Below are 24389 nucleotides of genomic sequence, written 5' to 3' on the forward strand. Positions count from 1 at the left end.
TATAAAGGACATTAAAATTGGATGCTCTAAATATCTAAATCTAACATATAGAAGCTTTGAGTCGTTTTTCACGTGTAATAATCAGAAAAAAAAATCACCTTCAGAAAAAAAACACCTTTTGGGTTTAATTCTCACAACTGACTCTGCCCAACTACTTGGCCAGGCCATGGTGACATCCTGTCTGGATACTGCAACTCTCTCCTGTGTGGCCTTCCTGCTACTGCCATCAAACCTCTGCAGCTTCTACAAAATGCTGCTGCATGAGTTGTGTTTGACTTGCCGAAGCGTTCTCACGTATCTCCTCTTCTCATTTCTCTGCACTGGCCTCCTATAGCTGCCCAAATCAAATTCAAGACCCTGGTTATTGCCTACAAATGCATCAAGAAAACTGCTCCCAGCTATTTACAGGTCTTGATCAACCGCTACACCCCAGCTAGACCCCTTCGGTCGTCTACTTCTGCTCGCTTGGTGGTCTCGTGCATGAAAGGTAAAGCACGGAGGTTCTCGGTTCTGGCTCCGTTATGGTGGAACGAAGTCCCCCTGTCACTCAGAACTGCTGAATCCCTGTCCACATTTAAAAAGGGTCTGAAAACTCACCTCTTCCAGATTCACTTTGCCCATCATCTCTTAAGTTCATGTAAGGTGTAAATGTTCATGCACCATAACTTTAAGATGATGCCCGGATAAACTTTTACACAGCTACTCCTGAAATGTAACATAAATGTTTATATGTATCTCTGGGAAAAAAAAAAAAAAATATTACTAGGAAAGGTGATCAGGAATCAGGGATATTCTGATAAAGTTTTATGCAGCTACTCGTGTGATGAATGTTGGTTCAAATGGTGGAAAGAAACAAACTAATGGCACTTAATCACACGTCTGCATCTAAGTGTCTCTTTCTGCTCATGTAATGAACACATTGTATTTTCTATGAGATGTTCATTGCTTTGGAGAAAAGTGTCTCATAAATGAATACATGTAAATGTAATCATTGCAAGTGTCGAAGGTGATATTGTTTCTGATAATTGCATGTAAAAATGTTTCTTTGCTCTCTTTTTAGCGTGTGACGTGGAAGATTATGTGCAGGATGGAGCTGCTATGATGCAAAACTGGTTCTGAGTCCCTCGTGAACCACAGAGCAGATATTTTGCCTTTTTGATGTGAAGGTCAACGGTTAAGGTCACTTTTTCAGTACTGTTCTAGAAAATTTCCATCGTACACACAGTCATATCTCTGGCTCCTGGTCAATGTACTCAGAAACGAATTATATTGTGCTAAAATGCTGTCAGCAAATTCTGTGGTGAAGGTCAAACTCAAATCTCAGCTCAGATTCACTGTCCAGGTCCTGTAAGATCTTGACTAATAGAGGAAAAAATACAGAAAAACGTCTCTATGCATTTCCCTTAATATTAAAAATATTTATTCAAGTGAGCCACTTTACGTCAAGGGAAATGAACCCTGTTTCTCTTTTTTGCTACACTGTGTCCGTGGGGTTAAAAGGCTAAAACCATGCAAATGAGCAATAAAACTCAAGAACAGTGGTATGTTGCAGATTTTTCTTTTTTTTTGGTAAATAAATCATCAAAGTGATGAGACTGAACTTTTATTTTAATTCACATTTTACAGTTATTGTCCTAAACAGCAGATGTTTGTACAGTTTCGTTTTGGAATAGATACGACTGATGTTGAGGGCACTGGTAACCATGACAACAGGAAATGCAAACACAAACCTTCCCCAGAGAGAAGGTTAAGTCTTTATGAGATGTTTTTACGATGCAGTACGATTGAACTTTATTATCAGGTTTCTCTCAGATTTGTTTTACATCGTAGCAGCTCTGTTCATCAGGGCAATGATATTTTGCCAAACACAGCAACCCGCAAGGATGCTTCAGAAAAGAAAAGAGAGTAAACAGGAATGAGAAGTGAGAAAATGAAGATGGATAAGTAAACAGCACAAATAAGTAGGTGAATGGATTGATAATCTGACACAATTCCCTCCCAGTGTCATGAGAATAGCAATATATGATATGAATTAGGATTTTTAGCAAAGGAGCAAAAAAAAAAAAAAAAAAAGGAAAACCTGATGCCTTTTTCCTTGAACACCATGTTCTGTCGCCTTTAAAAGTGAACTGTTTCTGAACTCAATTTAAGAATTTGCTTCTAAATGACGAGTGTAAATGAGCCGTTTCTGTGCCTTGAACCCTGTCCGGGAATCGTACGGTGCATTAAAAGTGCGTTTTGTTTTGCCCACATTAGTCACACCCTGAGACTTATTGCTCTTATACAGTGTCCTACATTTACATTTGATTTTACATTTATTTATCTATCAGACACTTTTCTCCAAAGCGACTTCTGTTAAACTCTATGTAGTGTTATGAGCCGACACACCTTATTCACCGCGGTGACTTACACTGCTAGATACACTACTTACACTGGGTCACTCATCCATACACCAGCGGAACACACTCTCTCCGTCACACACTACGGGCGAACCTGAACAGCATGTCTTTGGACTGTGGGAGGAAACCAGAGCACCCAAAGACTTCCACTCCTAGATTACACTACTTACACTGGGTCACTCATCCCTACATCAGGGGAACACACACACTCTCTCTGTCACTCACACACTACAGGCGAACCTGAACAGCACGTCTTTGGATTTACTTTCCTCGACTTCCCTGCACTGGATGTGGTAAATGGTCCTCTGTGGGTCCTGTGGTTAGCTGTGAGTGCCACACACCCGATGCAGGAACAGGACACAGCTGGTAGCGTAGTGGTTAGAGCAGCTGCTTTTGGATCCAAAGGTCACAGGTTCAAATCCCAGCTGCAGTACCCTTGAGCAAGGTACTTACACTAAATTACTCCAGTAAAATTACCCAACTCTATAAAAAGGGTAAATAATTCTAAGCTGCTTTGGAGAAAAACATCAGTAAAATGTATGGAGCAGTGTGTGTGATGCTGGCTATCCCTGCTGCGTGTGGGCTTTGGAAATGATTCACTGGCCTGGAACCCATCTGATTTTCAGTAGTATCTGAAACCAAATTTCACATTAACAGAACTTCTTAAGTTCAAATTTTTTTTTTTTGTTTTTTTTTTTAATGAAAAAAAAGCTCCATCCCCCTTTTCCCAGTGCGGTGCTGTAATGTTCTTCTCGGGATGTGCGAGGGACAGTCTGCCTTCACATTTCAGAGCCCATCCGCAACATGTGAAGATGTGAGTACATATTTATTTTGCTCTTGTTAAACCAATCTCACAACTTTAAAGACCACAGCTTTAACTCTTTATTTCCTGAGTCCCCCCCCCCATTCGGTGTGAGTATTGCGCCAATGTTCTGTAACACGGGCCTGATCACACACACATTTACCTTTTTCAGTTATTAGACCGGTAACACAGTACATATTTATGGAGCACTGAAAAGATCAGGGGAGAAGTGGCTCCCAAGGTGATGGGTTTTGAGACCTTTCTTGAATGTCGAGAGGGATTCAGCAGTTCTGAGTGACAGAGGGAGATCATGCCTTTGAGTTTGGACGTCTTGTGTGCGGGACCACCCAGGGGCAGAGGTGCAGGAACATAGCAGGCTGGTTGCGGACGCCTATTTAATTTATTCACTTTCTGAGCAATTTGAGCATGTAGGTCGGCTGTGAGTGAATTTACCGAGAACGCAAAGAGCCCCTTCTGCACTTCCTGGGAAATGAACTTACAGCCCTCTGGTCTCCCGCCATGCATCATGAGATGGGCTGCTTCACGGATCCTGCCGAACCTGGAGCGGATGATGGGAGACGGGGGACAGATTGATGCAGCGCTGATGCAGCTCTCGTCATCATCATCCAAACAAAGTTCCAGCACGCTGCTATAAATTCAGTGTCACGGGCTGAGATCCAGCACATTCCGTTGTGTGAATTTCAGAATCCTGCTTTTCCAGCCCCCAGTTCCTCTGACTCCCTGACCTGCTGCCCTTTGGTCCCGTCCCACTGGATGCGAGTACAGCTTTGGAAACATATATTTTTAAAGTTTCTTAAGCACTTTAATTAAAGAAAAAAATAAAAGTAAGCAAATGACTTCTCCAGGACAGCGGGACTCCAGAAATAAAAACGGTCTGGATTCCGTTCAGGAATCCAGGCCATAAACAGGAAGGAACTGAAGGCACATTTCTGTCATTGATCTAATATTAGATTTCTGCCACTCTATTAATTTCTGATTTTTTTTTTTTTTTCTTTCCCCCCTTTTCTTCTCATTGCAGTCCTTAGTGAATCTGGAAAAATAATGGACTGGACTCTCATTGGGTCTCTGGACTCCACTTGTCCAGTGTCTCAGCTGTGTGGTGGACCAGGTAGTTGTAAATGCAGCGGCCGTGTATTTACTGCAAATACCATGATCCGCAAGGGTGCCTTGGAGGGCAACGTTTTTGTGAACTGCAGGCGCTGGTAGATTCATTAGTCACTGATCTCCGAAGGCAACGCAGCACCTTTTTATTAGAGCAGCAAACAGGACATGAGGTCTCAGCCTCAAGAGCTAACAGGACGTGTCCATGTGTCCTTCCGCTGTGCATCTATGGTCCTTGGGCTGTCATTCCATTAGCCTGCTGGTCTCTTTGCGGGTTTCTGACATCGCCACACAAATATTGATTTCTGCAGCACTTTTGACTTATTTTTTTTAAAGAACGACAACGGTGAGGGTAGGAAATGGTTAATGTACTGCTTTTACTACTTGTACCAGTAGATATAATTCAGTATAATTTCAAATCAATTATGTTTTCATGTTTTGATATCTGGCTTTAGTCTTGTTAGAATAGTGATGTAACAATATCAACCTTATATTTATTCACTTATCAGACACTTTTCTCCAAAGTGACTTCCCATGAACTCTATGTAGTGTTATCAGTCCACACACCTTATTCACCACGGTGACTTACACTGCTAGATACACTATTTACAATGGGTCACTCATCCATACATCAGTGGAACACACACACTCTCTCTCTCTGTCACTCACACACTGGGTGAACCTGAACAGCATGTCTTTAGAGTGTGGGAGGAAACCAGAGCACCCAGAGGAAACCCATGCTGGCACAGGGACAACATGCAAACTCCACACAAACTGAGCAGGAATCAAACCCATGTCCTTTCACACCACCCAGGCACTGTGAGACAGCAGCGCCGTTTGCTGTGCCACTGTCCCAATCTGTCCTCTGTGGGTTGGACATGATTGCTTTGCATGATTCTACAGCCAAGGCACATGAAGCCCTTTTCCAGGAGCAGGTTCCCCTAAGGTCCAAACACAGCTCCCTCATGATATTCCCATATTACAAGCTGATAATGCACACATGCACACTTCTGAACACAGTGAAGTCAAACCCCTTCCATAACCCCTCAGTCACCAGATCTAATAATCACTAACCCTTTATGGGACGTTCTGGAGCGTGAAGTAGGTCTCCAGCTCCGCCATCCCTCAACGACCCGGAGGCTTCTCTTCTCGAGCAATGGTGCAGCATCATAGCACACGCAGTTCAGGACGGGTATGATATCATTCCAAGCTGGCCTGACACTCTTCTGAAGGCAACAGGTGGCCCTTCTCTATTCGGTCCATGAAACCAAGATATTATTAGCCGTTTCCATTATTTTGTCCAAGTCCTGTACAGTCCGTGCTTACGTATATCTGTTGACATTCAACATATGCCTCCCTTCTTTAATTTCTCACTTTTTTTTTTTCCAGGAAATGTTCTATAAAATGATGTCCAGATGCCCTGTATGTTCTAATTGGCTCATGAATTAATAAATACAGTAGCAAAAATGCATGAAAGATTAACTGAAATATGAGTGAGATGGTACAAGCTGTGCTGCAGCATTATTGATGAGCACAGGGAAGGGAGCAGACAGCGGGTTGGCAGGGCTGTGACTGGGGGGTGACGTACGTGTGTGCGTGCGTGTGTGTGTGTGTGTTTGGGACGAAGGGAAGGACTCCGTTACGTGTCCCTGATGTTTACTTATGGATGATCCCCACTGTATCACTCACAGACACAATGTCAGGGCTCCCCTCTCCACCCCCTTCGTGGTATCTGTTGATGGATGTTTAGTTGCAGGGACTGAATTGAGGGGTTCCCCCCTCCCCCCATGATGCCGTATCCCAGGGTAGCGTTACTGCGCTTGAAATGTAAACACCTCGATTCACACTTTCCACATCATGAATGCAGAGTTCGGCGTTACCTGTTGGATACAAACCAGAATGAAAACTCTTCCAAAGGAGGAAACCGTTTTATTGTGGCGAATCCCATCAACTTGGTATGGAAAAGTTAAGGAAGTAAATCCACTTTTTATAATGAACCCCAAAAATTTTCTTTGCAATTTTAGATAGAATAAGTTTACTCTATATTTACTTTTACTTTTCTACTCATTTCTCTGCACTGGCTTCCTACAGCTGCCTGGATCAAATTTAAGACCCTGGTTATGGCTTACAAATAGATCAATAGAACTGCTCCAGATATCTACGGGACCCAATCATCTCCAGACTGCTTCGCTCTTCCACACCTACCTGCGTGGTGGTCCCGCACACGAAAGGTTCTCAGTTCTGGCTCCGTTGCAGTGGAACGAGCTCCCCCCCTCACTCAGAACTGCTGAATCCCTGTCCACATTTAAAAAGGGTCTGAAAACTCACCTCTTCCAGACTCACTTCACCCATCATCTCTTAAGTTCCTGTAAGGTATAAATGTCATGCTCTATAACTTTAAGACGATGCCAGAAAACCTTTACACAGTTACTCCTGTAATATAACGTAAATGCTTATATGTATCTCCAAAAAAAAAAAAAAAAAAAAAAAAAATCTATTATGATGGTGATTGGGAAAGGCAATATTCTGGTAAAATTTTATGCAGCTACTTATGTGATGAACGCCGGTGCATATGGTGACGGAAACTAACTGTACTTAATCACATTTGCAGCTATGTCTCTTTCTCCTAAGGTCATGTAAAAAGTTGTATTTTCTATACATTACATCCATTTTTTCCATACAGGGGGGAAATTAGCTCTTTGAAATGACCCTGTGCAGCAAATTCCCGCAAAAAAAACACAACTGGAACAATGTAAATAGAGCACTCTTTTATTGATTACAAGGTATTTCATATAATAAAAATAAAGTTATACATCTGAAACCATTCCTTGTGTCTTAAAATACAAAAACAAAAATGTAATCCCATCTGAAAGCAAAACAAAAACCATAAACTTAATATAAGATACATAATTATGGCTGACATTATACGCATAGTGCAACACCTTTAGCAACAATATTATAATGCAATTCCAATAAAGTGAGAATTTTAAAAAAAAAAAAAAAAAAACAAAGCATGACAACAAAGAAAGTTTAGATTGTCAAAAATAATCTGCACTGTTTCCGATTAGAAAAAAGTTTCACAGCAGTAGCAGATTTTGCGTTCTCTTCCTTGGAGGGTTATTGGGAACAGTATTATTATTATTGTTCACATACAGTGCACACGGTGACACACGAACACGAAGGCTGCGTGTTGCCTGACGAGCTGCCCAGGGCCTTGAACCGAGACCTACTGTAGACTCTATCAATCAAACTCTCAGGTGAACAGGAGCCCCCCCGTGACCAAACCAAACATACGGCCAAGATGGCGTTTTGGGGCCTTGGACGCCTTGGATGCCCCGCTCATGAGTCCAACAGCAGAAGCCCTGGACAGTGAGTCTAAGAGCCAAGTGTCGCTTCCAGTTGTGTGATGAAAAATACTACTTCACTGCGTCACAAATACTCTGTAGAGCCCCGCTGTCTTGGTGCCATCATCACTGCTCAGATGTTTCACCAACTTTTCTTCCAGCCCCTAAGTACTATGCTATTATTGGGTGGACGGTACAATATGTGCACTTCAGCAACCATCTTCTACCCTGCAAGGGTGTCAAACTCCGCAGGGGTTCATTGTTTTTGATTTACTCTTTCACAGTTACTTGTAGCACTAGCAGTTTATCAGCCTCGGACTGATCAGATTCGTCTTCATAAATTATGAGAAATGACCATTTAGAAATATGACTAACAGTAAGAGAGGAACTGAACCAATCAAGACGGATAAACTGGCGCGAACGAACTGATCTGTACACGAACCCTTGGCGGACGACATTTGACAGCCCTGCTGAAGACTGTTAGTGAAAGACAGGCGAAAACACACACATTCTAAAACCATTTGCCTGTTTTGGGCCTGAATAATATTTGTAACAAAGCTGTCCTCATGTGTTTTTTGTTAGTTTAGGTGTGTTACTACAGCTTCTAAGCCATCTGTCAGCAAGATGGTTATTCAAATGCATGCAAATAACGAACCCAGCTAAGTATTTAATGTTTTATTGACTGATATTTCAGAGACAATAACACTGCAACAATTTATTGCTCCTATAAAGACGTCTAAATGTAAATTACTTCCTATGGATTTATGATTACAGTGTTTGGCCTGCAGGTGGAAAATACAGTACAGAGAATTTATGTAGCGTCTGATCAAACCCCGGAGTTTTGAAGCAATACTTTCCGTTTGGTAATGAAGATAACATTATTATATTTGGCACAAATAAACTAAAGAACCTGCAGCTGATGCCCGACCCCACAGACTGCCTGCAAGTGCTTTGGTAGCACAGCAGGTTGCGCAATGTGTGTGCGAGTGAAGCCAAGCCGCTTGGCGACGTGGGGCTTGCACATTCATGGGTGAGAACGGGCCCGACTCACAGCAGCAGCTTTCGACCTGAGGGTTTCCTCTGCCAACGCTTCCGGAAGAACTCTAACGCACAAGTCGGCGCTGTCGTTGGCCAGGCAGCGCATTTAGAGCCTCTTCCCGTTACTATGACAACAGCGAAAGCACCGGTGTGAAGTGACTGACTGGTTCCAAACATATCACGTCCTCCCAGAGCTGCATTAATATACTTTCGATACAGAAAAGACAGTCAGTAATGTAACGGAAGAGAAACATTTGCCACAAAAAAAAATCAACTATGTCAAAGGACAGTCCTCTCTATGTATACTGTGATCGGCAGAGGAAAACGAAAACTTCATCCACAGCTACAATGCGATGCCCCGGGGCAGAACGAGGTAAGCTGCCTGGTGTCAGGAGCAGCATCTAGAATAGCAGGAGACACAGCATCTGCTGGGGGACCAACTGCACAGATCACCTGAGAGGTTTTCGCTCGTAAACCTTCGGAGATGTCGTCATAATCAGCTATTGTGCAAATTCACCGAATAAATATATCAAAACGAGCACAGATTACTTTTTGTTCGGGGTTAAGTGAGATGGTGAAATGTGTTCCAGTGATTTTGAGATGTTCTCCTGCTTTTTTTCCTGGCTGCTGGAAGCATGTCAAAGTTCTCTACCTTTTCCTCCAAAAAAAAAAAAAAAAGAAAAAAGAAATTGCAGATCCTGATGTATTGCAAAAATGCAAACAAACACCCTCACATAAGGAGGAAGTGTCTTAAAAGACAGTACCTGAGGTGAGACCAAAAAACATCCCTTTTCTCCCTCAAAATTCACACAGCATACATTTAATAGAAACCAAATGTTATGTGTCATCATACCATCTTATTAGAACAAAAGTTTTATGCAAATATGCAAATACAAATTCAAAACACAAAAGCGATCGCAAGGTGTCTGATAACAGGCCTATAAGTGACCCCCATTGACCCCTGATTAGTGTCAGTGCCAAACCCTAAACCAGCACAATTAATAATAGAAAAAACAACTCACAGCTGTGTTAGATTTAAGCTCTCTGGCAAATTCCAACATATAATCATAATTTTCAGCCCTTTAGGAAAGAAAAAAAAACACACTGTTTGGCTCTGAACAATGAACCACTCTCCAGTATGACCGAGTCACTGTTCCTAAGCAGCAGGAAACAGATCTGCCAGTCAGGAGTGTGAACTTCAGTGATGAGTAGGGACATCAACTCATTGCATTTGGCATTTTCACACTATAACAATATCTCCACACACTGGAGATGCAACTCTTGTGACAACCGACCCTTCGTTGTCCAGGGACGGGGTGTGAAGTTAGATTTACAGATGCGACCGTGGCGGAGCGAAGCGCGGCGATATGATCCACACGCTCTGAGGACAAGGGCGCTACCTGAGCTCAGAAGGGCCAGCGGCTCACCCTGCGGCAGCGTCTCTCAGAGCACGCCCCGGCTGCAGGGACGATGGCATCAGGAAGGCTGGGAGGAGGACGGAGGCAGCTCCTGACATCAGCTCTCCTTGTACACAAACAGGATGTCCTCGTCTGTCCCGTAGCTCATGCGTGCCTCCTCGAAGTTGCGGAAGCTGGTGCAGCAGACCCCTGAGGGACACAGAAGGGTGCGACTGACCTTTCTTGCCATGCCGTAGACCCCAGCACTGCACAGCCAGCTAAGCCATGGGTACGAGACTGCTTTAAAGGCAGCCGCCTCAAGATCACTGGCAAAAGCTTAATCAAAGACCCATGACAACATCACAAGTGCTCCACAGTGACACCACCCTCTGTGAATGCAGAACTGAAGACGGTGGTGCAGACTCACGGTCCGAGTAGGCGGGGTTGTTGTAGAAGATGCAACTGGTGGTACGGTTGAAACCACACACCACAATGAAGTGGCCCTGGTAGTCTGGCCGGCGGCAGAAGCACTGTTGCCCGGCAGGCAGGAAGCAGCAGTACTTCACAGGTACGGAGCAGAGCTCACAGGAGAGCACCACAGCATTGACCAGCACGATGGCCACGTGACCTTGCACCAGGTGAGCCTGAATCTCCTGAATACTCACGGAGCTGATGAGGAGGAGGAGGAGGTGGAGGAGGAAAAAAGTTACGCTGATATGAAAGGTGAACAGCATCTAATTTTTGGTTTAGACAAAATAAAGAACAAAAAGCTGAAATAGTCATGTACTGTTTACTCAAATTAATTCATGGTCCAGCTGAAAACAAATGAGGCAAACACTTGAGATTTCCAGGACAAGCCAGGGGCTCGCAATTATTTTCTCACTTTAGTTTTCTGTATGCAGAGAAATAAACAAGGACAAATCTGGAGGAACTATAAGTTACAGGTATCCCTCGATTTACAAACTCTTTATCCAAAATTTAAGTATAATGACTATTGATGCCCAATTTTTGATGTACAGGGGGGGAAAAAAAAAAAAAAAAAAAAAATCAGTAGAACTAAATTTAACCGATGCATGTCCAAAAAATTAGAAAATTGTGCGTTGTGCAAATGAAGTGGAAATGGAGTAATGTGCTGTAGTTGATATCTCTGTGCATTATGGGAAGTATATGAAATTCTACAGCTGTGTGTGCAAATAACACTGGGTGTGTTATTCAACTGAAAGACTGCAGAGACAGCAGAGCAATTATGAAAAGTTTAGCTGATGGTTTTTCGATTATGCACATTTTTGTGTCAGTGTACAGTTTCAGAAAGTTGTTCACAATAACAATTTTGTATTGTCCTCAGATAAAAGAAAGCTTTTGCCAAATAAAAAATGTAAATGCAAATACAAAGTGCTTAAGAGATCCCTACTTGATTTATAGCTCATCCTTCAGAGAACTGATCAATTAAAAAGAAAAATGGGAATAACCCCAGAGCAGTAACTCCAGCACTGGAGTTTTCAGCTGAGATTTAAAACTGTCCTGGGTTTCCCAAGCATTGTCTGGAAGCAAGAGAGCAAGTCTAACAGGTATGAAGCACCTTCTGTATTGTTTTCTGAGATGTGTGTTGCTTAAAGAAAAGATTCTGCCAAATAAACGGAAATGTCTTTTATATCAAGCTGAAATTATAGGTTAATATTTATATACTGTAGGTGTTTGCAGTACTCTAGTGATATTTAGGAAAATAGGTTTGGGTTTTTGGATGGGCTGGGAGCACTTCTGTTTTCCATTCAAAAGAATGACAAATAGGCTTTTGTATCTGAAATTTTGATATCTACATGATTTTCAGGATCAAACTCATTTACCTCATTTATTCTATGAGATGTACATCCCTTTGGAGAAAAGCATCTGTTAAATGAATAAATGTAAATATAAATATAATAAATCTATGGATGCCTGTAGTTTCCTCAGATATAAAATGCAAAAATTAAACGGAACAGCTAGTAGCGTAGTGGTTAGAGCTGTTGCCTTTGGGCCCAAAGGTCGCATGTTCAAGTCCCACCTCTGGCTGTAGTACCCTTGAGCAAGGCATTTACACTAAATTTACCCAGCTATGTAATTGCTTGTGATAATTGTAACCTTAACATTATGACTAACTTTGGAGAAAGGTGTCTTAAATGAATAAATGTAAATGGAAGGAGTCACCCTTACCATTTATTCACCACTACACCTTTGCTCGCAGCTTTGAGAAAGAGCTCGTTCACTCTGTCCTCCTCAGTGTCAAAGTGTTTCTTGTAGAAGGACTATGATAGAGAACAAACAGCATCATTACCTTTCCAAGAGAAAACAGCGAGAGGCAGCATTCACACGGAGTAGAGTGGTTACAACACAGAACATCTTTTCTTTCCCCTTTCATCCCAGTTTTAGGCTAGGTATATTTCTCCATCAAATAAGCTATGATCCCCTGAGGCCACCAAAACCATAACCGTTGTTAAAACCAACACTGACCTTAGCATTACCTTTAAAGGGGATAAAAGGGAGGAGGATGACCTATTTGATTAGAGCCTACCTAGCATGTCACCCGAGTTCCATTTATTATCTACAAACTTCCATAACATCCATCCATGTAACTGCTTCAAGCTCAGGCCACAAGCCCCACCTGGTTCCTGAAGCCCTTGTCCACACCCAGGGTCTGCGTGCAGAAGCGGTGTCTGACTCCCAGATGGCACATGAGGTAGGCCAGGTCAATGGTCCACACGCTCTCGGTCAGCTTCAGCTCCCAGCATGCACTCTGGAAGAGCTCCTCAGTGACAGGGTGAAGGTACCTGGGATAAGGGATATAACCTGGTCATGAACTGCGACAGCACACTTTGGACAAGGTAACCACGCGATTGATGTTCCAGCGGCGCAAAGATTCATTTCTGTTTGGCACCATTTATTCTGTTTGGCAGATTTATGCTCTTTCTGTGTCCCTGTTGATATTTTATATTTAGTGACCTATTCATATACACAATTAATTACAATATTTAATTACCTCGTGTATCGTAGACATTAAAGTACAGTACATAGTGAATGCAGAAGCTTGTACATCAACGCATAACTTGTAAACACTTTTAAGAGCAAGTGATGAGAAAGCAGTGAGAAGATCTGCATCTCTGTGCTTCCCAAGGATGTATCACAGGCCAGGCAGGAGCAGCACGACACTCATCATTTCAGCATTCATCAGGGCTCATCATGGGGAACTGGGAAAGTACAACCATTCCTCTCATTACAGTGTTAATTTGGTGAAATTAGCCCGTTAGATAAATTGTTCTCGCGGGGGGGGGATCTCACAAGTATTAGTTTGTATGGAAAGAATACACAAGTGAAATGTCACATAAAACTCAACAAAATACTACAGTAAAAGGCACTTTTACATATGTCTTTGATGACACCAACATATTGTACAACATTTGCAATAAAATGTTATTATTTCTGACTTGTCTTAAAATGTCACGTTTTCATGCATTCACTATGTCACCTGTCCAGTGTAGGAGGGGTCATGTGGGACCCTGTTATATGAGAGTAATCCAACAGCTGACTGTATTCTACTACATATCCCATGGTGCTAAATTCTGACAATGTAAAAAAATACATAGTCTGGTCTCTGGTCTGTCCATTACTGATTCTGATAACTTACACTTTTGACTGTTAAATTGTAGCCCTCGAAAAAACCGAAGAGACTACGTTATGTCAGTTATGTAAAGAGGAAAAAGAGTTCAGGGATACAGGGGTACAGTTGCTAAACTGTTCAACTAACACTGTTCTTGTGATGCTCAGTGGAACAGGAGCGCCTTTCAGTGATAATGAATGGTTTTCTATATGCGCTGAAGTCACTCCTGTCTGTACCTCCCTCGATACCCGAAAACAAAAATTCATGTTTACTCACACACTCTGTTTCACTCCAGTCTGTCTTCAGTTGCCAGGGACACCTCAGTTATGTTTTAAATGTGAAGCCATTCGTGGCGCTTTGACACATTTATTCTGGGAATGCGATGGGACACGAGCTTACAGGGACAGGGTTCATTCAACTTCACCAAAGATCTTTAGCCCAACCCTAAGCCTGATACAGGTGGCACAGCGGCACAGCGGCACAGTGAGGAGCACTGCTGTGGGTGGTGCGAGAGGATGTGGGTTCAATCCCCCTAAGTCTGTGTGGAGTTTGCATGTTCTCCCTGTGTCTGTGTGGGTTTCCTCCCACAGTCCAAAGACATGCTGTTCAGATTCACCCCTAGTGTGTGAGTGACAGAGAGTGTGTGTTTCACTGAAGTATGGATGAGTGACCCATTGTAAGCACTGTATCTATCAGTGTAAGTCACCATGGTGAATAAAGCTTGTGGGCTGATAACATTTATTCATTTAGCAGATGCTTTTCTCCAAAGCAATGTACATCTCAGAGAAAATACAATTTGTACATTACATTAGGAGAGAGCGAGAGAGAGATATGGTTGCAGACATGTGATTCTTAAGCAATCGTAGTTTGTTTCCACTTGATGCACCGATGTTCATCGCTCAAGTAGGTGCACAAAACTCAGGATCGATGAATCCTGATCACCTTTCTACAATTTTTTTTTTAAAGGTACACAAACATTTACATACAATACAGGAATAGCGGCTGTGTAAAGGGTTATCCGGGGATGATCGTGAAGTTACGGTGCATGAACATTTACACCATACATGAGCTGGAGAGATCTTGGGTGAAATGGGTCCAGAAAAGGTGAGTTTTCAGACCCTTCTTGAATATAGACAGAGTTTCAGCAGTTCTGAGTGAGAGGGGGAGGTTATTCCACTAGAACCGAGAACCTCCGCGCTTTACCTTTTGCACGCGGGACCACCAAACGAGCAGAAGTAGGCGAGCGAAGGGGTCTGGTTGGGGTGTAGCGGTTGATCAAGTCTTGCATTTGATCAAACACTACATAGAGTTCATTGGAAGTCACTTTGGAGAAAAGCATCTGCTAAATATGTAAATGTAATGCTGCTAAAGCACGACCCAAACTGCATTTTGTGTCCTCCTTCCACAGGAAAAGCCAAACATTTCAACGGTATGATCCCGAGACTGAATACCAGGCCACTCTTTTGGAAACCCTCTGACAGGGCTACATGAGCAGCTGCTCCGAACAAATGATCTATTGTCCTTGTGTCGTATTATGTATCTGCACGCATTGGCAGTTTCTCAGGTGTGCCGTTTCCGCCTCTGTTCGGCTGTGACCCAGTCCTGTTCGGCAGTTAATCGATATAAACATTTAAGTTTATTCATTTAGCCAACACTTTTCTCCAAAGCGACTTGCAACGTTAAGCCGCCTACAATTATTTACCCGTTTACGCAGCTGGGTAGTTTTTACCGGCGGAGCGACTCGGAATAAGTCCTTCGATCAAGCGCACTAGAGCGCGAGGTGGGATTCGAACCCGCGACCTCTAAGGCCGAAGGCAGCAGCTCTAACCGCCGCGTCACCCGGGGGATAAATCAGCCTTGCCCGAACGTGCGGGGGACAGGCCTTCCCTTGTCACGGCGGCAGACACTCCAGCTGAGCGTGTCCCCGAAGAGCGGGCTGCCAAAGCACAGCGCCACTGTCCGCAGGACGTCATGCAAAACGGATCAGCATCAAGTACAGCTTCACAGAGATGGGCTCAGGGCCGCTTTGCCTCTGCGGTCCACACAGCTCTTAGAGACGGTGGCTAGCAGAGACAGAGACACACACACACACACACACACACACACACACACACACACACACACACACACACACTCTGACTCGTTCTCACCTGAGGACCATCCTGGAACAGGCCAGCCCACAGTCCCAGTGGTACTGCTGCCGGATGACGGGCACGTTGAGCACAACGACGTCGTCATCGTCATCTGTCAAAGACAAGGAGGGTCACGCTGAGAGAGAGAGAGAGAGAGAGAGAGAGCGCACGCACACACACACACACACACAGAACACACACGCTCCACGGCCCCAGCACTGACAGCCGCCGCGTGACGCGCCGCAGCTGGAAGGACAGGCGGCGGGACGGGCTTCACAACAACAGCCGGGAGCGACACGACTCGTTTACTACTAACCGAGTCGCCGGCGGTCGCTCTCGAGCGCTGTGTGGTGTGTGCGGCTCCGCGCGCGGATTTTCCCGCCAAAAATGTGCGAAATGCGTATATTTAACGAGCTGCTCGGTCGGCGGAGCGCCGCCCGCAGCGACCTCCTCCCCACCGCGGAAGAACGTCGTCGTGTCGCCCCGCGAGCGCGCAGCTGCTTGACGTGACGACCAACAAGGACGATTTACCACGCATTTACCAGTCATCCTCCGCGCTTAGTTCTTCGCGTGTCCTTCGCTCGACGCCGCTCAGCTCGTGTGGCGCGACACGAAAGCGCGCTCCCGAGCACATCCCAGTCGCGAGCCGCCCGCGCTGATCTCAGCCCCGCGCGAGCCGCGCCGAGGCCATCTTTGCTCGCAAGTTAGCCGCTGCGCGAAGCGCGCGCCGCACACTGCGACGTCGTCGCGCTCGGCGCGCACCACGTGACCTCCTCCGTCACCCGGGAGGCAGGCCGCCCTGCGCTTTGTTCTCGCCGGCATCGCTGTGGGTTGTAACGTCACTGTCTTTGTCGGCGTTTTCTACGTGATCCTAACTTTTGTAATTGTTGTTTTTGTTTTTTTTTTTTTTTTTGGATGAAGGTAAGAAAAGCAGGTCGCGCGGGAGGCAAGCGCACAGCGCTTCACGATCTCATATCGAGAACTCATATATATATATAACACTATATAGATTTCATTGGTTTTTTGGGGGGCTTAAGCTAGGCAAGATTTTAATTTGTCCCACCCCAGTGTAATATTTTTATACTTTTTTAAAAAATCCCCGTTCAGTCTGTGTGGAGCTGGCATGTTCTCCCCGTGTCTGCGTGGGTTTCCTCTGGTGCTCTGGTTTCCTCCCACACTCTAAAGACATGCTGTTCAGGTTCCCCCATAGTGTGTGAGTGATACAGAGAGTGTGTGTTCCACTGATGTATGGATGAGTGACCCAGTGTAAGTAGTGTATCTAGCAGTAGAAGTCTTTGGGTGCTCTGGTTTCCTCCCACACTCCAAAGACATGCTGTTCAGGTTCCCCCATAGTGTGTGAGTGACAGAGAGAGTGTGTGTGTTCCACTGATGTATGGATGACTGAGTAGTGTATCTAGCAGTGTAAGTCACCGCGGTGAATAAGGTGTGTGGGCTGATAACACTACATCGAGTTCGTTGGAAGTCACTTGGAGAAGTGTCTGCTAAATGAAGTAACACCAGTAAATAAATAAAAAAACTTGTTGAAGTTTGCTGGATGCCGTAATAAAGGCGACAGAATATTTGCTTTTACAGTAAAGCGACACCAAAACACAGCATTTCAGAAACAATGTCATTTAGAAAGTGAACTTTGACAAAGTGCAAAGATAACAAGAACAATATTCTTATACTTTATTCAGAGAACAACACTCTGAATAAAAGTACTGATATATATATTTATTTATTTAAAACTGTAACCTGAATTCTGGCCATGTGCCAAGAGAAAGTGAAAAATAACAAAAATGATAGCAGCATTAATATAACTTAAACTGCTAATACATAAAAACAATGTTCTCAATAAAGCAACACCCTTCCTTTCCATCCTTCTTTCTTTTTTATTCTTTCTCTTCTCCACTCCTGGGAAGTAATTTTTTTCTGACAGTTTTGTACTGTGAGTTCCTGAATTCTTCGTTTATAATAATAATAATTTTCAGTTTGTGAGACAGCTGCTCACTGCTCCAATAGGGAACTCCTTTGTTAGGGCGCCCCCTGGCGGTAAGAGGCGGGGGGGCAAACAGCAGCTTTTGTCGCTCATTAGCGCTTCGGACCCGCTTCTCTCCTGATCTCCTAAAATTTCGCTTCCATGACATCATTTACAGCGATCACCTTAGTTTTTCCTATCACTTCTTAGCCCCGTCAGAAGTGGTGGAACTGGAAATTTACCCTATTAAAATTTTCCCAACAACAGAAAATCTCCCGCAGATGATTTTATTACACAGGAATTGAGGAAAAAAGACGTAGCGATGGTGTACGAGAAGCGAGCTGACAGCTCCCCTACTGCTGATCTTGGTTTAAATCTGAATTTGTTTCCTGTCTTCCCAACATGGGAGGGTGCAGTGGCGCAGCAGGTTTGACCGGGTCCTGCTCTCTGGTGGGTCTGGGGTTTGAGTCCTGTTTGGGGTGCCTTGTGATGGCCTGGCATCTCATCTGGGTGTGTCCCCCCCTCCCTCCAGGCATGCGCCTTGTATTGCCGGACTAGGCTCCGGTTCACTGCGACCCCGCTTGGGACAAATGGTTTCAGACAGTGTGTGTGTCTTCCTGACATTCACCTGTCTGTAGGCTCCTCAGTGTCAGTCTCTGCTGTACCAGTGTAAACTTTCATGCTGCAGGTACTTGAATGGGGAGCCATCATGCCCTATGATCCACTGCGAATGGAGAGGTGCCAGAGCAGCACAGATGCTGGTGGAGATGGAGCTGATCTTCTGGCACAAAAGGATGATACTCTTTTCTGCTTCCATAGTGGTTGCAGGTGTGAACTTGAGTCTGAGAACAGCTTCCTTGGACGCCTCAGCAGCTCATTCCAGCACGTTCACCAACAGCCCCGGAGCAGAAAGCTCAGTTCAGTGGGGAAATGAGACGTGACATCCTTCCAGTGCTCGCAAGGCTGTAGAGCTCACTTCCTTTCTTGCAAGCATTTAAAGTTGCTATGAGTGTTTCACTGCGGTTGCCTCAATATTTGCCTGGGGAAAGAAAATTTCATTACAATAAATGTCTCTGGAAAACTCAGTGTCTTTCAGCTACATCAACTATACTTTAACCATGGTATCCGGGAACGATTACTGTGTTCAGACCTGTTCAAACACTGTACGGACACTGAGCGTGGTTTTTCAATCAAAGGTCATTCTGAACTGACCAGGACGTCAAAAAGTCCCAGTGAGCTGAGCCCTCATTCATTGTCCTAACTAGTGAAACCTTGGGACATTAGTATGTGAAGAGCGTGCAATTTTGGACGTGGCCACAGAACTAAACCCCCTTACCTGCTGTGTGAACGTGAGCTTCGAACAAGAAATGTGATCAAAATTGCACCCATTTCTAATGGACTTTCATACTCTGCTGTAGCACCCTGGAACAAGGTGCCAAGAATGTATCTACCCAGACTTACACAGTAAAAATAACCCAACTCCAGTCATATGTGATTTCTATGGTAATTAGTTGAGCCTATAAAGTAGTTAGGAGTCCCCGTGATATGATGTGTTTTAGCCATGAGATTTCATTAGCCTATAATTCTCCTTGTATTCTGAGAGTGAACCCAGATGAGGGATTACTTATTGGAGATTCAACGGGGTAAAGCAATTCTTGTGATCAAGGGCAGGCGAAGGTCCAAACTCCAGGGGCAACTGTTGTACCAGGGATGAACCAAAGGCGTGATTGAAGGGACAAGGTTGTGGGAGACAGGACTTAGGGATGTGGGGATGGGCAGGGGATCAAAGCAGGAAGATGCAGGGAGCAGGTCAGGAGAAGTAAGGTAAAGGGTCAGAAGCACAGGGGGGATGGTTGTCCACAGCCAGGAAATGGTGCTCTTATGCCCTGTTGTTCATTACAGCCAGGTGCTTGTGGTTGAGGTCTGAGTGTGACACCATGACTGTTTCCACCTTTTATGGCATTTTCAAGCCGTTGCTAACAAACTATACACATTTGTTTTTCCAAAAAAGAATGATTTCAATTTTTTGGTTACAGAATGAGCAGCCCAAGAAACCCATGGAGGGACCACATGCTGAGTTGGATTCAAACCTGAGCCAACATATACTCATTTTTCTAACACTTTTCTTCAAATTATTTACCCACTTACACAACTGGGTAATTTTATTAGAGCAATTCAAAGTAAGTACTTTGCTTAAGCGTATTGTAGAAGTTGGTGAAATTCGAACCTGCGACCTTTGGGTCCGAAGGTATCAGCTGATGATGTTACTCCTGTTTTTTTTTTTTTTTTTAACTTTGTTTAATAAAGTTATCAAAGAAAATACACAACCAAAGACAAACATCAAAAAATCCACAATCAAACAAACCCGAAACCATTTTCCTACAGTTGGTCAACAAAATTACTAAACAGACGTTACATAAAATACATTGTCAAGACAATGACAGAATCTTTCCCATAACAATCCCCTTCCTGGCTTCAAAAAAATAGAACTGATCCATGTCTTCCCCACACCAACATACCCACGAAAAGATTGCCCCCCAATAGAAGCTCAACCCAAGTCATCATGTCATATACATGCATCCTTCAAAACACATAAAATACTTCTAAATTGCAGTATAAAACTTTATCATACCCGTAAAACCAGACAAATAAATAGAAAGCGGACATACACATCATTAGTCATCAGTATAAAAGGCTAAAAGTGCACAAAATGACCTAATAAAACAAGGCCATTAAAATCTGTAAATAAAATGCTATACAAATAAAACCCACACAAATTAAAAGAATAAGTTAGTTAAAAGTGCACAAACCCAACAACACAAAACTACTGAAATCTGTGAATAAAATACTGTACAAGTAAAAACCACACATTAAACAAATATGAAAGAGAATAAATATACACGGTAAGATTATACAAGAAAGTACAATATGTTTTAAAAGAATGTAGTTCCATAAAGCAGACGTCCATCCTCAGAGCTTCAGACACATTTATCCAAGAGGACTTTCCATCTGTCCTTTGTTTTACCTTGGGGGGACAGTCCCCTCATGATATATTATCAAAAGTCAATGCCATGATAACTCCTGATGTTACTCCTGTTTGACTGCAAATGTTGTTCTTAGTTTAAAATACTCGCGCAACCCATTCAGATTACTAAATATTTAAGTTACACTATTGTAGTAGTATGAGTATGACGGGGTAATTATCATGAAAATCCTGACACCGAAGAGCATCGAAGTACTTCTTTTGTTCTTTTATCGAATAAAAAAAAAATTCTAATTTTAAAAGCAATTCTAGTCTTATTGATTGTTCGTCTTCACGGCAAGCGAACACTTACCTTTTACGAAATAAGAATCTGCCCAGAAATAGAGCGCGTTGACGCCGTACTCAAGGGACTTCATTTCCCATGATGCACCTGGGAAACAGACGGATACACGTGGTTCAGCGCGAGCGAATTGCACAATGGGCACCGGAAGACGTTAGGAGTGTGTTCGTAAGGGTCACGTTGTGCTTTTGCGCTGAAGTGAAAGATCGTCGGAATCAACCAGGTTCAAGAAAAGGTGAAAGGTAATTGATGTTAACCGTTAATTCTGAGATTTGAAAACAGCCAGATTTGATACCGCGGCGGCTTTAATGAAACACGGTCTTGTTTTATTCTGTTTATTCTAGCCTAGGCTTAGGCCTGCTGTGTCAGTTACCCGCCGCCTGCGGTTACATTGTTGTAACGTATTTGGCAACATAAAACGTCTTTTGTAACTACTGTGAGGCCTGCGCGCGGTAGATAGTACTATTTGTGTGTGAAAACGAGTGGTGTGTGAAATGAGTCTGCTTAATCGTTATAACTCTGTATTGCAGGTAAACTCCGAAGAAGGTCAAGATGTCCATAGGAGTTCCCATTAAAGTGCTGCACGAAGCCGAGGGCCACATGGTGACGTGCGAAACGAACACGGGCGAAGTGTATCGGGGCAAACTTCTCGAGGCTGAAGACAACATGAACTGTCAGGTACTGATACACAGCTCTCTTAGTCTACAGCATACTGGTTTTTGACGGACACCTTAGCCCAGGGTGGCCTGCAGTGTTCCATAACCAACTTTACTTTAAATTACCCTTTTGTACTCAATGGGCGGCGTGTGGCCGCTGTCTCACAGTGCCTGGGTGGTGCGAGAGGACATGGGTTTGATCCCTGCTCAGTCTGTGTGGCATTCATGTTCTCCCTGTGTCTGCGTGGGTTTTCTCCGGGTGCTCTGGTTTCCTCCCACACTCCAAAGACATGCTGTTCAGGTTCCCCCATCGTGTGAGTAACAGAGAGAGTGTGTTCCACTGATGTACGGATGAGTGACCCAGTGTAAGTAGCGTATCTAGTAGTGCAAGTCACCGCGCTGAATAAGGTGTGTGGACTCATAACACTACATAGAATTCATTGGAAGTCGCTTTAGAGAAAAGTGTCTGCTAAATAAATGTAAATGTACTGCATTTGTACTGCACTGTATTTCTGCTCTATCAATTCAGGGCAAGTAAACAGCTTCTTGATACTGGAGTGGGCTTCAAACCAAGAACCTTCTGATTACAAAGCCATAGCTTTAACCCTGTGCCTCCTACGTCTTGTGTGTTTTTGAGCCTTGTTGGGTAATATAAGGGTTGTACTGCTTTCGCGGGTGGTATTAACCCTCTATAACCCAGTACCATGTTCCCTTAAGTACTTCCTATGTACTGGCCAAGTCTTTAGTGTCCCTAAACACCGTGATAAATCTCTGATAAGGCGCTGGTAACCCTACCAGAGGGTGCCAGTGTGCTTTAAGATACTTTTTTGCAAATGCTGCATTTTAAATGCCAAACATTCAAAGAATGGAAGGGTTTTCTGCACCCTTAAAATCACTGCCGAGATGTAGTGCTGCGATTTCAGTGTAGCGTCACTTTGGTCTCCCTTCTCTTCTTCAGATGTCCAACATCACTGTGACGTACAGGGATGGCCGAGTGGCCCAGCTGGAGCAGGTCTACATCCGAGGCAGCAAGATCCGCTTCCTGATCCTGCCGGACATGCTGAAGAACGCGCCCATGCTGAAGAGCGTGAAGAACAAGAACCAGGGCTCAGGGGCAGGACGAGGCAAAGCAGCCATCCTCAAAGCACAAGGTGTGGCGCACGTTGCATGGAGAGCCATGTTCAATATCTGGACGCGGGTCATTTGTAGCTTCGTGTTGTTTGTGTTGACACACAGCCCTCTCAGGTAACCGAACATCATCTGAGTTCTGGTGGTAAGGAAAGAAATCCTGCAGAGTACATGTGATGCTCTTTATGGCTAAGACTCTACATCCTGTGAACCAAAACTATTTTTATAATGCGAGTTCATCTAGAGTTCCTTCTAGCAGCAGCACTTCACGTCACCTTATTTTGGCGTAGTGAGAATCAGGTGGTATGGGTTTTCGGAGCTTCTTTTCTCACTTTTTTGTGTGTGTTCTGACATGCAGTGGCTGCAAGAGGACGAGGTCGAGGAGGAATGGGCCGTGGCAATATCTTCCAGAAAAGGCGGTAGTTGCTGCCCTCAAGTATTTTTTTGTGGGTTTTTTTTTTCCACACCAAACTTTACTGTTTAACAAGTAGGTCTTTAATGTGATCATTTATATGCTAGTATGAAGTGGTTTTTTTTTTGCAATAAATTGGATTGCTTTTCCTCTCTGATTAGGTGTTTTTTCATGTTTGGAAATCCGGAGACCTCACTTAAGCATAATGCTTGGATGATGGACAGATACCAAATGTGTATTTTTCTTGCAATATCTCTATAGTAAAATATTAGTTATTTATAATGGGTTTATTTTGCCACTAGTGTGTTCTGTATTTCTTTACAATAATTGCATGAATTTCACAAACCACCACACAATTATTTTGAATTATAGCTGAAGATGAGCAGATAACCCAACAGTTAAAACACATTTTAAACTACAGAACAACTTCAGTAGGTGGTAGTGTAGTGGTTAGAGCTGCTACCTTTGGACCCAAAAGTTGCTGGTTTGAATCCCACCTCCAGCTATTGTACCCCTGAGCAAAAGTACTTACCCTAAATTGCTCCAGTAAAATTACCCAACTGTATAAATGGGTAAATAGTTATGTTGTTTTGATGAAGTGTCAGGTAAAAGAGTAAATGTTTGTATAACTTGAATTATTGCGGTGTTTCAGGTTAAGATTGACTGTAAATAAGAAACCAGGAGAACGTCTTATTGCGCTGGTTGTATCTGAATACTTTCCACACTCGGGATTGTCACGGCTTTGACTCGTTGAAACGATGTCAAAAACACAATCTGCGTATAAAGTGGAATCAAAAGCACGGGTGACACTCTCACTTCTGTGATCTTTATCTGGTGTGGTGTTGGAACATGATGCAAACGGAACGCAACCGTTGCGCGCGAGGGACTGCGGAGCAGACGGGAGTACAGCGTGCCGTTTGGCCACGGGAGGCCCTTTGCGCTCACACCAAACTGGTTCTTAGCCACATCAACGCAAATTAACAATTTCCTTTCCCAGAACTGGACACTTACTCACCTGTGGTTTTGG

The 24389-nt window shown here is 43.7% G+C and overlaps 2 protein-coding genes across 2 annotated transcripts; one reads left to right on the forward strand and one right to left on the reverse strand.

The window, feature by feature from the left end:
* Positions 1–9316: 9316 nt before the first annotated feature.
* Positions 9317–16614, reverse strand: gucd1 (guanylyl cyclase domain containing 1). The gene is made up of 6 exons (XM_018748458.2): positions 16408–16614; positions 15884–15977; positions 12741–12906; positions 12293–12384; positions 10530–10771; positions 9317–10312 (listed from the first exon to the last, which is right to left on the reverse strand). Exons 1-6 carry the CDS (start codon positions 16412–16414, stop codon positions 10221–10223), a joined length of 693 nt encoding a protein of 230 aa, XP_018603974.1. The 5' UTR covers positions 16415–16614; the 3' UTR covers positions 9317–10220.
* A 4687-nt stretch (positions 16615–21301) lies between these two features.
* On the forward strand, positions 21302–23462 carry LOC108935355 (small nuclear ribonucleoprotein Sm D3). Its single transcript, XM_018753907.2, has 4 exons — positions 21302–21408; positions 21697–21844; positions 22781–22973; positions 23309–23462. The coding sequence occupies exons 2-4, from the start codon at positions 21719–21721 to the stop codon at positions 23371–23373; spliced, it is 384 nt and encodes a 127-aa protein (XP_018609423.1). The 5' UTR covers positions 21302–21408; positions 21697–21718; the 3' UTR covers positions 23374–23462.
* The last annotated feature ends 927 nt before the right edge of the window (positions 23463–24389 follow it).

This window comes from Scleropages formosus, chromosome 6 (genome assembly GCF_900964775.1).
Source record: "Scleropages formosus chromosome 6, fSclFor1.1, whole genome shotgun sequence".
Taxonomy (NCBI): domain Eukaryota; kingdom Metazoa; phylum Chordata; class Actinopteri; order Osteoglossiformes; family Osteoglossidae; genus Scleropages; species Scleropages formosus.